This window comes from Saccostrea echinata, unplaced genomic scaffold (genome assembly GCF_033153115.1).
Source record: "Saccostrea echinata isolate AGI-Se365-2 ecotype Australia unplaced genomic scaffold, CSIRO_AGI_Sech_v1 ptg000006l, whole genome shotgun sequence".
NCBI classification, from domain to species: Eukaryota; Metazoa; Mollusca; class Bivalvia; order Ostreida; family Ostreidae; genus Saccostrea; species Saccostrea echinata.
In genome coordinates, this window is record NW_026889755.1 from 75,517 (window position 1) to 88,051 (window position 12,535).

At 31.2% G+C, this 12,535-nt stretch overlaps 1 protein-coding gene across 1 annotated transcript; it reads left to right on the forward strand.

Annotated features, from left to right (window-relative positions):
* Nucleotides 1-383: 383 nt before the first annotated feature.
* Nucleotides 384-11,289, forward strand: LOC133180122 (tyrosine-protein kinase receptor Tie-1-like). The gene is made up of 6 exons (XM_061314698.1): nucleotides 384-443; nucleotides 4,318-4,542; nucleotides 5,774-6,013; nucleotides 9,272-9,409; nucleotides 9,499-9,639; nucleotides 11,216-11,289. The coding sequence occupies exons 2-6, from the start codon at nucleotides 4,347-4,349 to the stop codon at nucleotides 11,287-11,289; spliced, it is 789 nt and encodes a 262-aa protein (XP_061170682.1). The 5' UTR covers nucleotides 384-443; nucleotides 4,318-4,346.
* The last annotated feature ends 1,246 nt before the right edge of the window (nucleotides 11,290-12,535 follow it).

Below are 12,535 nucleotides of genomic sequence, written 5' to 3' on the forward strand. Positions count from 1 at the left end.
TATTGTGACGTCAGGCATATCACATTTGCAAAAATCCTGTATTTATTAATAAGTATGGAATAAATGTTTGTTTCAACTAGAAAATGCATATCAGGTGTTTTTATTCGCATTTCTTGAGGTTTGATAATTTTCCTTATATAACATGATTAGCTTTTATGATGAATTTTAAATAAATCCCATTGGTAAACACCCATTACTTTGAGAACTAAGAAACATGCTTGTTAGTATTTTAAATTAGTTTAATGCCTGATTTTCAGAAACCGAGGATCGGACTATCGTAAAGTAGACACAACTGTTACTGCAAGAAAGGGCTACCATATTAAATTGCGTAGAAACCTTTAAGTTTCCTGGTCATTTGCATGTCAAGTTTATGATTTGGATGATGGAAATTAGTTATAGAATAGGAATATTTCTTTTAGGAATAACTTCTCTAGATGGATATGGTATGTACAGCAGTAATGTTATTACTTATTTCATGATTTTTGTACTATACTACATTAAACATATGCAAAGATATTTGGTTAATTTTATACAAATCATTTCTTCCTTAAACTGCGTATATCTGAAATATTGAACACATTTAAATCCCAGACTGAGCTATTTATATGACTACACTGCACTTTTAACGAAGTAAGAAAGTTTTTAAATATCTAGTTGAAAATGAATGTTGTAAACTACAGAGCGTCAAATTTCTTAAAAAGTAGAGGCATATTTTAGTTTTGTGTGAAATCAGTAAACATCCCTTCTACTAAACTTTTCTTTTTCCTTCACATAGAAGAACAAAGTTCAACTCCTCAATTTGTGAAAAAATACATTTAAAGTATATTATTCAAATCGGCGGTCATTACTTTTGTGTCTAAACCCTTTCTAATTATGGTTTTTTGCCTTCATGTTTGTTTTTAAAGATCTTACATAACAACTAAAATTAAATCTAAATATATTTAATTGCATACTATGCAATCACATGAAGCTGAACCACAATCCTGAGTCAGCTAGGCTCTGCTGTTCTAGATAGTGAACCTTTTTAAGTTCACTATCTACTGCAGGCGGAAGTTGATCATTCTATCTTACCGTTTACAATAATTAATAAAATCGAGTTCATCAGACACTCAACTATTGTTCCGGGTCCTCTAAGAGCTGTCCTATCCTGGCCACTCCGACACAGTAAAAGTTCCCTCGACACGGTAAATTCTATACACGAGACACCTATCGTGGAAAAATGTCATAATAATAAAATGTAACTAGATGAGATCTCGTTCCTAACAACGAGTATGTCTTCCGTCCGAAATATCGATAGGATGAGATGTGATTTTGACTAAGATATTTGTCAAAAGATAATGGAGGAAAGTTTTTCCCCAATAAGATTCCATGCTTTCGATTTAAATAATATTATCAAAGAGTAATAGATGAAAGGCTTTTGGTCCCTCTTAGCCCCTAATTTTAGGGTTCAGTCCCCTTTTCTCGTTATCAACTAAAAAGTCTTGTGATTTTGAAGATTCTGTGTTCAACAAGTATTCAGAAGCTTTTTATCATTGTCAAGGTACGAAGAATAGAAATATTTAGGGGCCAGCCCTGCACGTCCTTAATGGATCCGTTTTGCAAAATTCAGAGGGGTGTATATTTTTAAGAACACTATTCTGTACATCTTTTGTTCAATTTTGCTTATCAAAATATTTCCCCTTTTCGAAATATAAAACTTCAAAGAATTAGCATTCTGGGCCCTTATTACGTAATATATGATCAAAATTTTATAATATATAGTTACAACTTGTTAAGATAAACATATTGACTTCAGTAATTAATACCAAAACATTGATTGTTTAAGGGTATTAATGAAAGACTTTTTCGCCCCTCTGAGCCCCTAATTTGAGGGGTCAGTCCCTTTTTCTTGATATCAAATAAAAGGTCTTGTGATTTTGAGGACTTTTTGTTCAACAAGTATTTAGATATTTCTTTTCGAGATCCGTAGAATAGAAATATTTAGGGCGCAGCCCTTCAAGTCCTTAATGGGACCATTTTGCAAAAATTGAAAGGGTGCATATTGTTAAGAACAATATTCTGAACATCGTTTGTTCAATATTGCTTATTAAAATAATTCTCCCTTTTCAAGATATGAAGCATCAACGATTTACCATTTTAGCCCCCTTTTGGCCCCTTATTACGTAATATATGATCAAAAATTGTAATATGGCATAGCAACTTGTTAAGATAAATATTTTTCTTCAGTAGTTAATAACAAAAATATTGATCCTTAAAGAGTTATATATGAAAGACTTTTGGCCCCTCTTAGCACCTTATTTGAAGGGTCAGTCCCTTTTTCTTGATATCAAATAAAAAGTCTTGTGATTTTGAAGACTTTTTGTTCAACAAGTATTTAGATGTTTCTTTTTGTTTTCGAGATATGTAGAAAAGAAATATTTAGGGGTCAGCTCTTCGAGTCCCCAACAGGACTGTTTTGCAAAAATTGGAAAGTTGCATATTGTTAAGAATATTATTCTGAACATCGTTTGTCCAATATTGCCTATCAAAATATTTCTCCCTTTCAGGATATAAACCTTCAATGATTTAGCATTCTGGCCCCTTTTGGCCCCTTATTACGTAATAAATGATCAAAATTTTATAATATGTAGTTGCAACTTATTAAGATGAACATATTTGCTTCATAATCAATAATAAAATATTGATCGTTAAAGAGTTATATATGAAAGACTTTTGGCCCCTTTGAGCCCCTGATTTGAGGGATGAGTCCCGGTTTTAATAGCAAACTAAAGTTCTTATCATTCTGCACAACTTTTGTTTTACATGTATTAGAAAAATGTTTATAGGTAAAAAGATATGAAACAAAACACATTAAATTTTGTTAGATGTTTCCGAGTCATTTTTTCGAGCCCTTGCGAGCTTTGGCGCCTTTTGCGCCAGAAAGTTTTGAGCACCCAATCGCACATCTACAAACATCTTTATACCTTCATTGAGAATCTTGAGTCAATATCTTAAGTTGTTTAGGAGGAGTTACCAGGACAAACCGACCCTCTGAAAATCAGAAAATCCTTAATATCGCAAAAGCAGAAGTGATGTCATCAAGGAACAGAATTCCAATAAGGTTAAGATAGATACCTATCAGATCTGAAAGTTTTATTAAAATCGGCCGAAATCGAAATATGTTCAAAAATTTCAATTTGATCTAATCCAATTCCATAACGTCCGACCTGGTCCCTCGCGCCCTCGATATCCAAGACCCATTAAACTGTTTATCCAGTTGCTGTAAACAACTTGTCACATACATGTATCGGATGACACGAGTGTTATTTTAGAAATTGTGAGGGAACAGGTAGGACTTTATGGAATTCGATAAGATCAATTTGGAATTTTGAGAATATTTCGATATGTTGTTTACCACTTGACTATAATGTAAGTATATGTGATGACGCGTCTGTCAGGAGTTAGAATTTTGTAATTTAAGAGACAAGACATTTTGTAACCTATACTTACATTGCATTGTTCATCAATAAAGGAAAACATGAGCCCACTTGTCCTATTTTTGAAACATTGCCAAAATTAGTATATATATATATGTTTAATTCCTAAAAAAGACATAAGCAGTCTGGGTCAGCACATTTGGATTCTTTTTTAAACAATTTCAAAATGCTTTTTGATAATAGAAAATGTTTAAATTTTATTATTTACTTCTTTTAAAACGCACGTGACCCTTAATCATTTTGTTAATTGTTTTTCAATCTTTGAAATTGAAGACGTAAAAATAATTCGGATAAAAAAATTAACTGTGCATTCTGGTGAACAACTGTATACTCTTAATTCTTATGATGGCTGATTTCAATTACCCTTAGGAACATAATTGCATTTTCAACAATTGGACTCAGAAACATTTTTATTTAAATTTATAAAAGTAAAATTTCAACTACGGCAATAGCTGAAAAATGTTTTATACTACTTTTTATTCCGCAGTTTCATTGAATCTCAAGAGACGATTTTGGGCTTTCCGTATTAATCGGATTATCTTTGATCATAACAAGTATACGTATACATGTACATGTATTGAGTTCAGTAGTAAATGCAATACGATACAGGTAGATTATAAAATTCTTCAGCTATGTCGTTATAATCTTCTAAATTTTGCTTTTTGAAAAAAATATCCAAAGGTCAAAATTCTACATTACTGCCAAAATGCGCTGCTGAAATGAAATAAGGAAAAATACTACATTTTCCTTCTCTCTCTCTCTCTCTCTCTTATAAGTTTAGACTACCGGTATTATATGACATAATCTTTACCTTAATTTTATTTTTTAATTGTTTTTAAAGACAATTTATCAAAAGGTCAAAACACAATAATGTTGCCAACACACCAATCATGTCAACCTCCGTGTGTACCAACAACTGCAACAGATGGACAAAAAGAAACGTGTACAAATACTGAGGCCATTGGCCCAAGGTCAAAAAGTTCAAAAACGTTATGGTCTGTAGACCTTGGTGGAAATCGCAGTATTTACAGCATCAGTATACTGTTCAAAGATTATGCAGGGTGGGGTAAGATTTTCTTTGGATTTATTATATGTCGCACTAATTTTTTTAGAACTTCCTTTCCTATGTGATTTGTAAGATCTAATATTGCTCTGAAGAACTTTTTATACAATATTTTTATAAGGACAAGAAATACATAATTGCTGATATCACAGCCAAACGTAAAATTGCTCTAAAAATCTGCATTCATACTTTACTGCTAAAACTTTCTTTTATATTCATAGATTCAGCTTAATTTGAAAAGGCGAAAATCTCATCCTTCATTCTAAGTTTACAAGCATGTTAAAAAAAAACATTTTCAAATCTAAAACATCTAAAGAAGAATATATTCTTTTAATATCAATGCAAATAAGTAAAAATTAAAGACAATATCAAGAAAATTGAAGAGATGAATGCTTTTTATGTATCCATAAGTTTTAAGTAATGCATCAATACTATGCAGTGCGAGAAATGTTAATATATTCCATTTCATTTCACCTTCATTTTAATTTGAATTACATAAGGTGTAATGTTCGCTGTGCAAATGCAAATTTTTCTCTCAGACTGAATTTCTTTCGTTAAAACAACTATCGCAAAGCAATTCAACGTTTATAAGAATCAAATAATCAACAAACAAATTGCTAAGTTATAGTCTCTTGAACATACATGTAACACTCAGTCTGGTAAATGTACATATTACTTCAGATTTTTAAGTAATAAACAAATGATTTCTAGGTTAGACTACAATTTGCCACTAAGAAATCCGATTTCTTTCAAATCCATGCAATAAGAAGGAATAGATTAAAGTTAAATTTATCATGTTTCCGTTAAAGTAATTTTTCGTTTCGATTTAAACGTATTTCATAGATTGTAGAATGTTAGATCCATTTCATCATTTCATCGAAACTGTAATTAAACATCTATAAATTTATTTAGGAACGATCAAAGAATGCCATACTCAAGGGCAACAAGTGACAAATTTATAACTCTATTAGTTTAAATGCAAATAACAATTCATGTCAAAAATGCAAGTAAAAGCTTACTTTTTTCCAATATGAAAATTTTAATATTTAGTATCTATTATAGCATTGAGACTCTTCCATAAAAAAGAGTAACCAAATTATATATGAATTCTGAATAATTATCGACTTATGCTATATGTTTAGTATGTCAAACATCTAATTAGATGTGATCATAATAGGCAAAAATAGATTAAAGAAAATGAATGAAAATGCAGTGATGTAAATTTATCTTTCAGTAATGAGACAAAGAGGTCGATTAGCTGGATTTTCTCTTTATATATCCAACACACATAAAAAAGAGGACGGTAGAATTTGTTACAAAGACACGTTTTCTTTACCTTTCTTGGAGTTTAAAACAGTGTGTATTGGATATGGTCGTTACGTCATTTATTACAATGAAAGGCTAGACGGAGTTACCTACCCTGATGGATACCAATTTCAGACATATACACAGTTATGTGAAGTCGAAGTGAAAGGTTTGGGGCATTGTTTCTTCATAAATCTGCATCACGGAGATATCAAATTGACAGTATTTATGACTCTCATCACTGAAATATATTCTATTTTATCTAATTTTACTTTTGATTTGCAAAAAAAAAAAAAAAAAAAAATAGTACAGTACCTAATTTCACATTTCATATTTTATTTTAAAAAAAATCATCATACAATACAAAAAAATGTTGTATACTCAGTAAAAATGAACCCCTTTTTTTCTAAGAGGGTAAGGGAAACAACTTGAATTGCACACAACAACAAACGGGCAAACTGATGACCTTACATAAATGTGAGTGTCATGGGCTCCATGCCTGACACGCATGGCGACTAGGAACACAAACTGCAAAGCTTTTATACCTGTTTCTGCTTTGCTACCTGGTCTTAGTCTCTATCTTCAATCAGTCTGTAAGCCGTCACGGCAGCTTAGTTGGTAGAACGCTCACTCCGGGATCGGAAGGTCATGGGTTCGAACCCCGGCCGCGACTAACCTAAGGTGTTGCATGGATAACATTTTGTCTTACATGCAGAAAGTCTTGAAAAAAGACAATCAAAATATTATATGGTCCATATAATTCATAGATTTAAACATCGCAAGTAATATGTCAATGCTTCTCGCTTTCTGTGAACTACTACGTTCATAGTATATTCTCGCCAATTGTCATCGCCGAATGAACACACCTAAACGGATAAAACAAGAAAACTTAATGTACCACTTTAAAACGACATTATGTAATTAATAAGTACGTGTGCTCTATCTGAGAAAACACGCACATCTTTCTTTAAGACCGCACGTGTCGTACCTGCCCTACCCTCTCTAATTTTTTTAAAAAATTCATCTGTTCAGAAAATGGATATGGATTTCAACTTAAAATATATTTCAAGATGCAGCATTAACAACTTAATATTAAATTAACAATTCTCAGAGTATTTAACTTCATTTGATATGGAATTCGACATTGAATTTCATTCAGAAGAATTAAATGAGAGGAGTAAATGAATATTATAAAAAGGTGATTGAGAAAGTATTATTATCAATGATTTTAATAACTGGGTATTAAAAAACGATGACATTTAAGCAGGCTGATTTATTTTGAAAGAGAGGGAACGAAATATAGAATGTGCATTGGTTTAAATACAATTTGTGCAGTTATGGTGCACGACAGGCTTAATTGATCGATTATTTGTGTTTTTACGCCAAATCAGAGGTATAACAGACATATGAAATAAGATAAATGATTAATCCTCTGTGTAAATATTAAAGAATGGAAAATTTCTATCTTCTAGAGTCTGAAACTTTTTAGCTAAAGCAAACCTTTACCCGGGGGTATAAAATCTGTTATCCATCCCTTAGAAAATGTTTATTCAACTTTTGGTGCAAACTTGATTTGCTGTAATATAATTGTTTGGCGATTTCTCCAACACTGAAGAGTTTCACAAAGCTAAACCCGGGTTGTTGAATATGCAATCAATCCCACAGAAAGTATAATGTATATCAGTGCACTAAAACGCATATTTCCTGTCTGTGAAGATAGTAGCTCTTCCATCATACCCTTGAAAGGAACTTTTCCCCTCGGGCAAGCCCCCAAGGAATACTTCCTTGCTAGCTTTCAATAAAAGATCTATCCCACTCACAGTTCAGTGGATAAAATATTACTGTCATATGACCGGTTTTTAAAGGTTTTTTGGTTTTCTTTGGCAGGCCCATAGTTAGCCTACTATTTTTGAAAACCAGAGGGTTGCAATCATTGACACGAGGCAACATTTACGGTCCATATGAATGAATTAACATTTTAAAAATATAAAAACAGTAAAACTTGTAATGTCTATTTAAGGGATGAATTTTAATAGCTACCCAATTTATGCTGTTTAATCTGGATTGGAACAGCTTACTCCTTTAAAGTTTATAAAGCGTACACTGTAAAGCAGATAATATGTCAGTCATCAAGGTTAATATGATATAAACGAATTTTACTGTCTAATCAAATGAGACATTAAATCAAGAATTAATTCATATAAATTTATAAAGAAAAGCTATTTAAACCACATCTTTATAAATCATCTTGTAAAAATAGCTTTTAAAAATTCTAGACGATTTTTAAGGACTAATATTTATAAAAAGATCATGAATTGTTTGCGCATTATTTAAATATCTACTTCGTATACAGACTAAAAATCAGTACATTCTAAAAGAATATGGTATAAAATAAAGGAATAGTGACGAGATATGCATTCGAATTCAGACCATAGCTCTTTGCTAAGCATATATGAATGGATTAACCTTTTCCTGATCCTTTCGGCCGAAATCGGATGAATTATGAACTTTGTTTTTAATAGGATAGCGTGTATCACTATCACCCAAATCCCCCCCCCCCCCCCCCAAAAAAAAAATGCCATAGAGGACTCAGATAAACTTTTATTAAATATTTCAGATATTGGTTATAAAATTTTTCTTACTAATAATGCCCTAGGTGGATTTCAAACTCGTAGTATTGTACGAAAATGAGATCCCCTGAAGTTATCTCCCTTGCTCTGAACAGAATTTAGCAAACGAAATAATTGAAAATTTTCTCATCATGCATTTTCTAACAATCCCAAAAGAGAAGAAATGCATAGTCCAAAGATTGTAAAACATCCCACCCTGTACACCGTCCTCCAAGATTGTTTTAATAAGGTATCTGAAATACATTTTGAAATCACCTCTGACAATACGATGAAATCAGAAAATAATGAAATATTTAGATCAATCAGAGACTCAATTTTACCAAAATTAGATGGTCAAAATTCACCAAAGTGATCGAAGTACAGGGTCTTCTTTGCTCATAGAAAAGGATTCATCTATCCCCTGCCCAGATCATTTTTACCTTTTATTATTCTTTACTCCATGATGGAGTGTCTTCCCCTTAAACTGACTTCTCTTAATCTTTCTTGTGGCATTATATTGGATTAGATTGGATTAGATATAAATCCCTTGTTTTCTGGAAATTTTTAGTTCTTTGTTGTATAAATTTGCGGGAACTTTAAAGAAATAGGAAGTTGGTTGAAGAGTTAATTCCTCTTGCTTACATGTATTATGTACTTTAATGCTGATTAACTTGTATCATTTTGAGTCGTACGTGTTAAATGCTAGTTATTACGATGATATCAGGTACAGATAGATGCATAGATGTTAATTTCTCAATACTAGTAAAGTTTTTTCCTGAATCTTTTTTTTTACAATCTATTACTTATCTTTCTCCAAGGGTGTGCCAAGGCAGGAGTATATGGAAGTCACTGTAGTATACCCTGTCCAGATAATTGTCAGGAAGATAGATGTAATATTGTGAATGGATCATGTCCTGGGTGTATTCCTGGATGGACTGGAGAAATGTGTAAAGAAAGTAAGATTTCCATTGTTCTAAAGAGTTGCTTACTATTAAGGCATTCTTCCTCTTTTTCTTCAATTTATCAATTTTCGTTCCATCCATAGAATGTCCATGGGGATGGCATGGGGTCGCGTGTAAAGCCAAGTGTGCAGGGCATTGCAGAGGAAACCTAACGTGTAATCACGTGACAGGACAATGTGAAGACGGTTGTACAAATGGATGGATAGGACGATTATGTGATGAACGTAAATACATGTAACCATAAAATTTTGTCTAAATGTTAATTTTTTGGAAATTATGCTAGATGTATGCTTTTGACAATTAAAGTTTTCATGAGGAAGATAATCAAATATGGTATTATGTATCTATCTTTTCTATAAAAAAAAAAGTGAATGATGCAAATTGAAATTATTAAATAAACAAAGCCTATTGATAAAACTTAAAGACATAGTGATGTTTCATATATATTATCCGGACAATTTTAATCGTGAAGAATCTATCAAAACTAACATTGCACCATAGTATAATAATACATCTAAAAGTTTGTCATTGGAATTATAGCCTTTTGTTTGACTAGGCAGGTTTCAATATTCAATCCTTGATTTTTTAATTTCTTTTTTCATTATAAATTAAACTTTTCCTATTAAGGAGGTTGGATCCTGCTATCAAAAGCAATGAGAATTTTTTATCAAGTATATTTTCAGAATTTATACACATAGCTTAATTAAAAATCAAAACAAAAAATGGGGGTCAATGCGCGTCTTTTGGCGCTACAAAGCATTTAGTTTGTCTATAAATTGTCTTATAAATCAATTTTTAAAGTTTTTCCTCCAATATTTTTTATTCAATAAATTATGGGAACAAACACAGTCTTATTTCATCTTGAATAGACACATTAAAATTTGTGACAACGAAATTTTTTTTCAAATTACTCCGCATGTTCAATTATTTGACCTTTTTGCACTCAAATTTTCATTTTTCAAGCATTAAAAATTTAACAAGCAAAAATCTCATTTGAAAGTAATGACATTTTACTGAATTTAAGAAGAATGGTTAAAAGTATCTTATATATTCAGAACATAAAATACAAAAGCGGGGGTCTGTGATGTTAATTTTTAGATATTACTAAAATAGTGCTAATTTTAAGCTTAAAATAGGGATATTTTTTCTTGATTTTCACAATATATTTGCTATATTTATCATATATGATGATAGAATTTGTGACAGTTTATTTAATATATAATTTAGGACCAGTATAAAACAGTTCACTGCACAAAATAACTCTGTGTGCAGACTGCATGTAAAAATAGGAATCCAAACTTAACATACTTTAAATACTTCGAAAGAGAAAAAAATGATCATTTTCTTCTAAAAAACCTTCCGCCACAAAATGAAGTTCCTCACTTAATGCTTTTGGTATTTAATAATGGAGTTTTAACTGAATATAGTTTAATTGGTATTGTAGAATCCAAAATTATTGTAAGAATTAAAACTTTATGCAGAATTTTTTAAATATAGGTTAAGATTTCAATCTGCTCAAAAGCTCAGGAGCGAACCTCGTTAAGCATCGCCGAGGTTTCAGAAAAAAAACTCTATAGTTGAATTCTCCACCCCCTCCCCCAAGTTTTGCTGCTTCTTAATCAACTGTTACCTTAAAATCTACAAAAAAGTAGCCTTTGTTTAAAACTTTCTGAGTTGTGTGCTTTAGTATTAAGTTTGTCATAAAACCGCCAAAGCTTCTAAATATAAAATTTATTTAAATATACTGCTTGAAGTATGCTGTTTAATGTTAAATTAAACTGTACCTTGTAAATTGTTTAGTTTACAATTTACAGCGTGTAAAGGAGGCTTTTATGGACCTGGCTGTGTTTATAACTGTAGCGGTCATTGTTTGAATAACTCTTACTGCAGCAGAAAAACTGGTCATTGTGACAAGGGTTGCAGTCCCGGATATTCAGGAGATTTTTGTAATCAAAGTAAGTAAATATTATTAAGATATGTTTGTGTTAAAGTTTTTCTCCTTTCAAGTTAGAAAAGAATCAACGTTTGTTTTAAAAGCTTGTACTCCTGGATTCTTTGGAAACAATTGTCACAGACAATGCAGAAAGTGTAAGAATGAAAGATGCAATCATACAGACGGAACTTGTGTGGAAGGATGTTTAGATGGTTTTGCTGGAAGACAGTGTTCGAACAGTAAGAAATTAAATAGCCTTAGAAGTTGCACAATGCACTATATTATCAACGAAATAAATGAAGTTTCATTAGTTTCCTTTCAAAAGAAAAAGAATGCATATATTTTTAGAACTACGCAAAGTACCTTTATCTTGCTTTCAGCATGCAAAAAGGGATATTTTGGTACAAACTGTTCTAACGTTTGTTCTTCGAATTGCAACAATTCATGTCACCATATTGACGGCTCTTGCAATCAAGGTCAGTTTAATTTTTCAGATCTCTAACAGTTTTTCATATACATATTATCATATGCATATATTTATGTGCCTTAGTTCCTGAAAGTTTTTTTCTGTTATAATTGAAAGTATAAAATCATATCTTAAATACAAATGTACATAACTAGCTCTAATTATAATTCTGTTGCAAGAAAAAATACTACAGTATTACAATAAGCACATGCAAATTCAAAAAGAGGAACTTTTTTTTAAAACCAGCTTTTATTAGTGTATCTGTATTTTAAGATATTAATTTTACATTGGGGCATGTTAATCTGACCCTGAATTTCCTAAATACGTGTAGAAATACATTATGCACTTTTAATTCTTCAATCATTTGTTGCATAAAAAATCTCTTTCTTATGAAAAAAAAAACACTGTATGAAAAAAATACTGGTTCGAAATGAAATGTATAACCGGCATGTAGGTTTTATTGCAAAATGTTGCATACAAAATGAAATGTATCTGGCATGCATATATACAAAAACTATATGTTATACATATGCATTCATAACGTTTATTCTATGCATCTTTTAACTTTTTCGTTTTCAAGGTGTAGAGAATTTTGAAATGTTGGAAACTGAATCTACTAATCCTTCAACTGTTGGTGGTGTCTTGGGAGCATTCGTAGTTATAATTATTCTTGTTGTTCTGGCTATCCTTTTTATAAGGTTAATATGATTTTTTCCCCTTT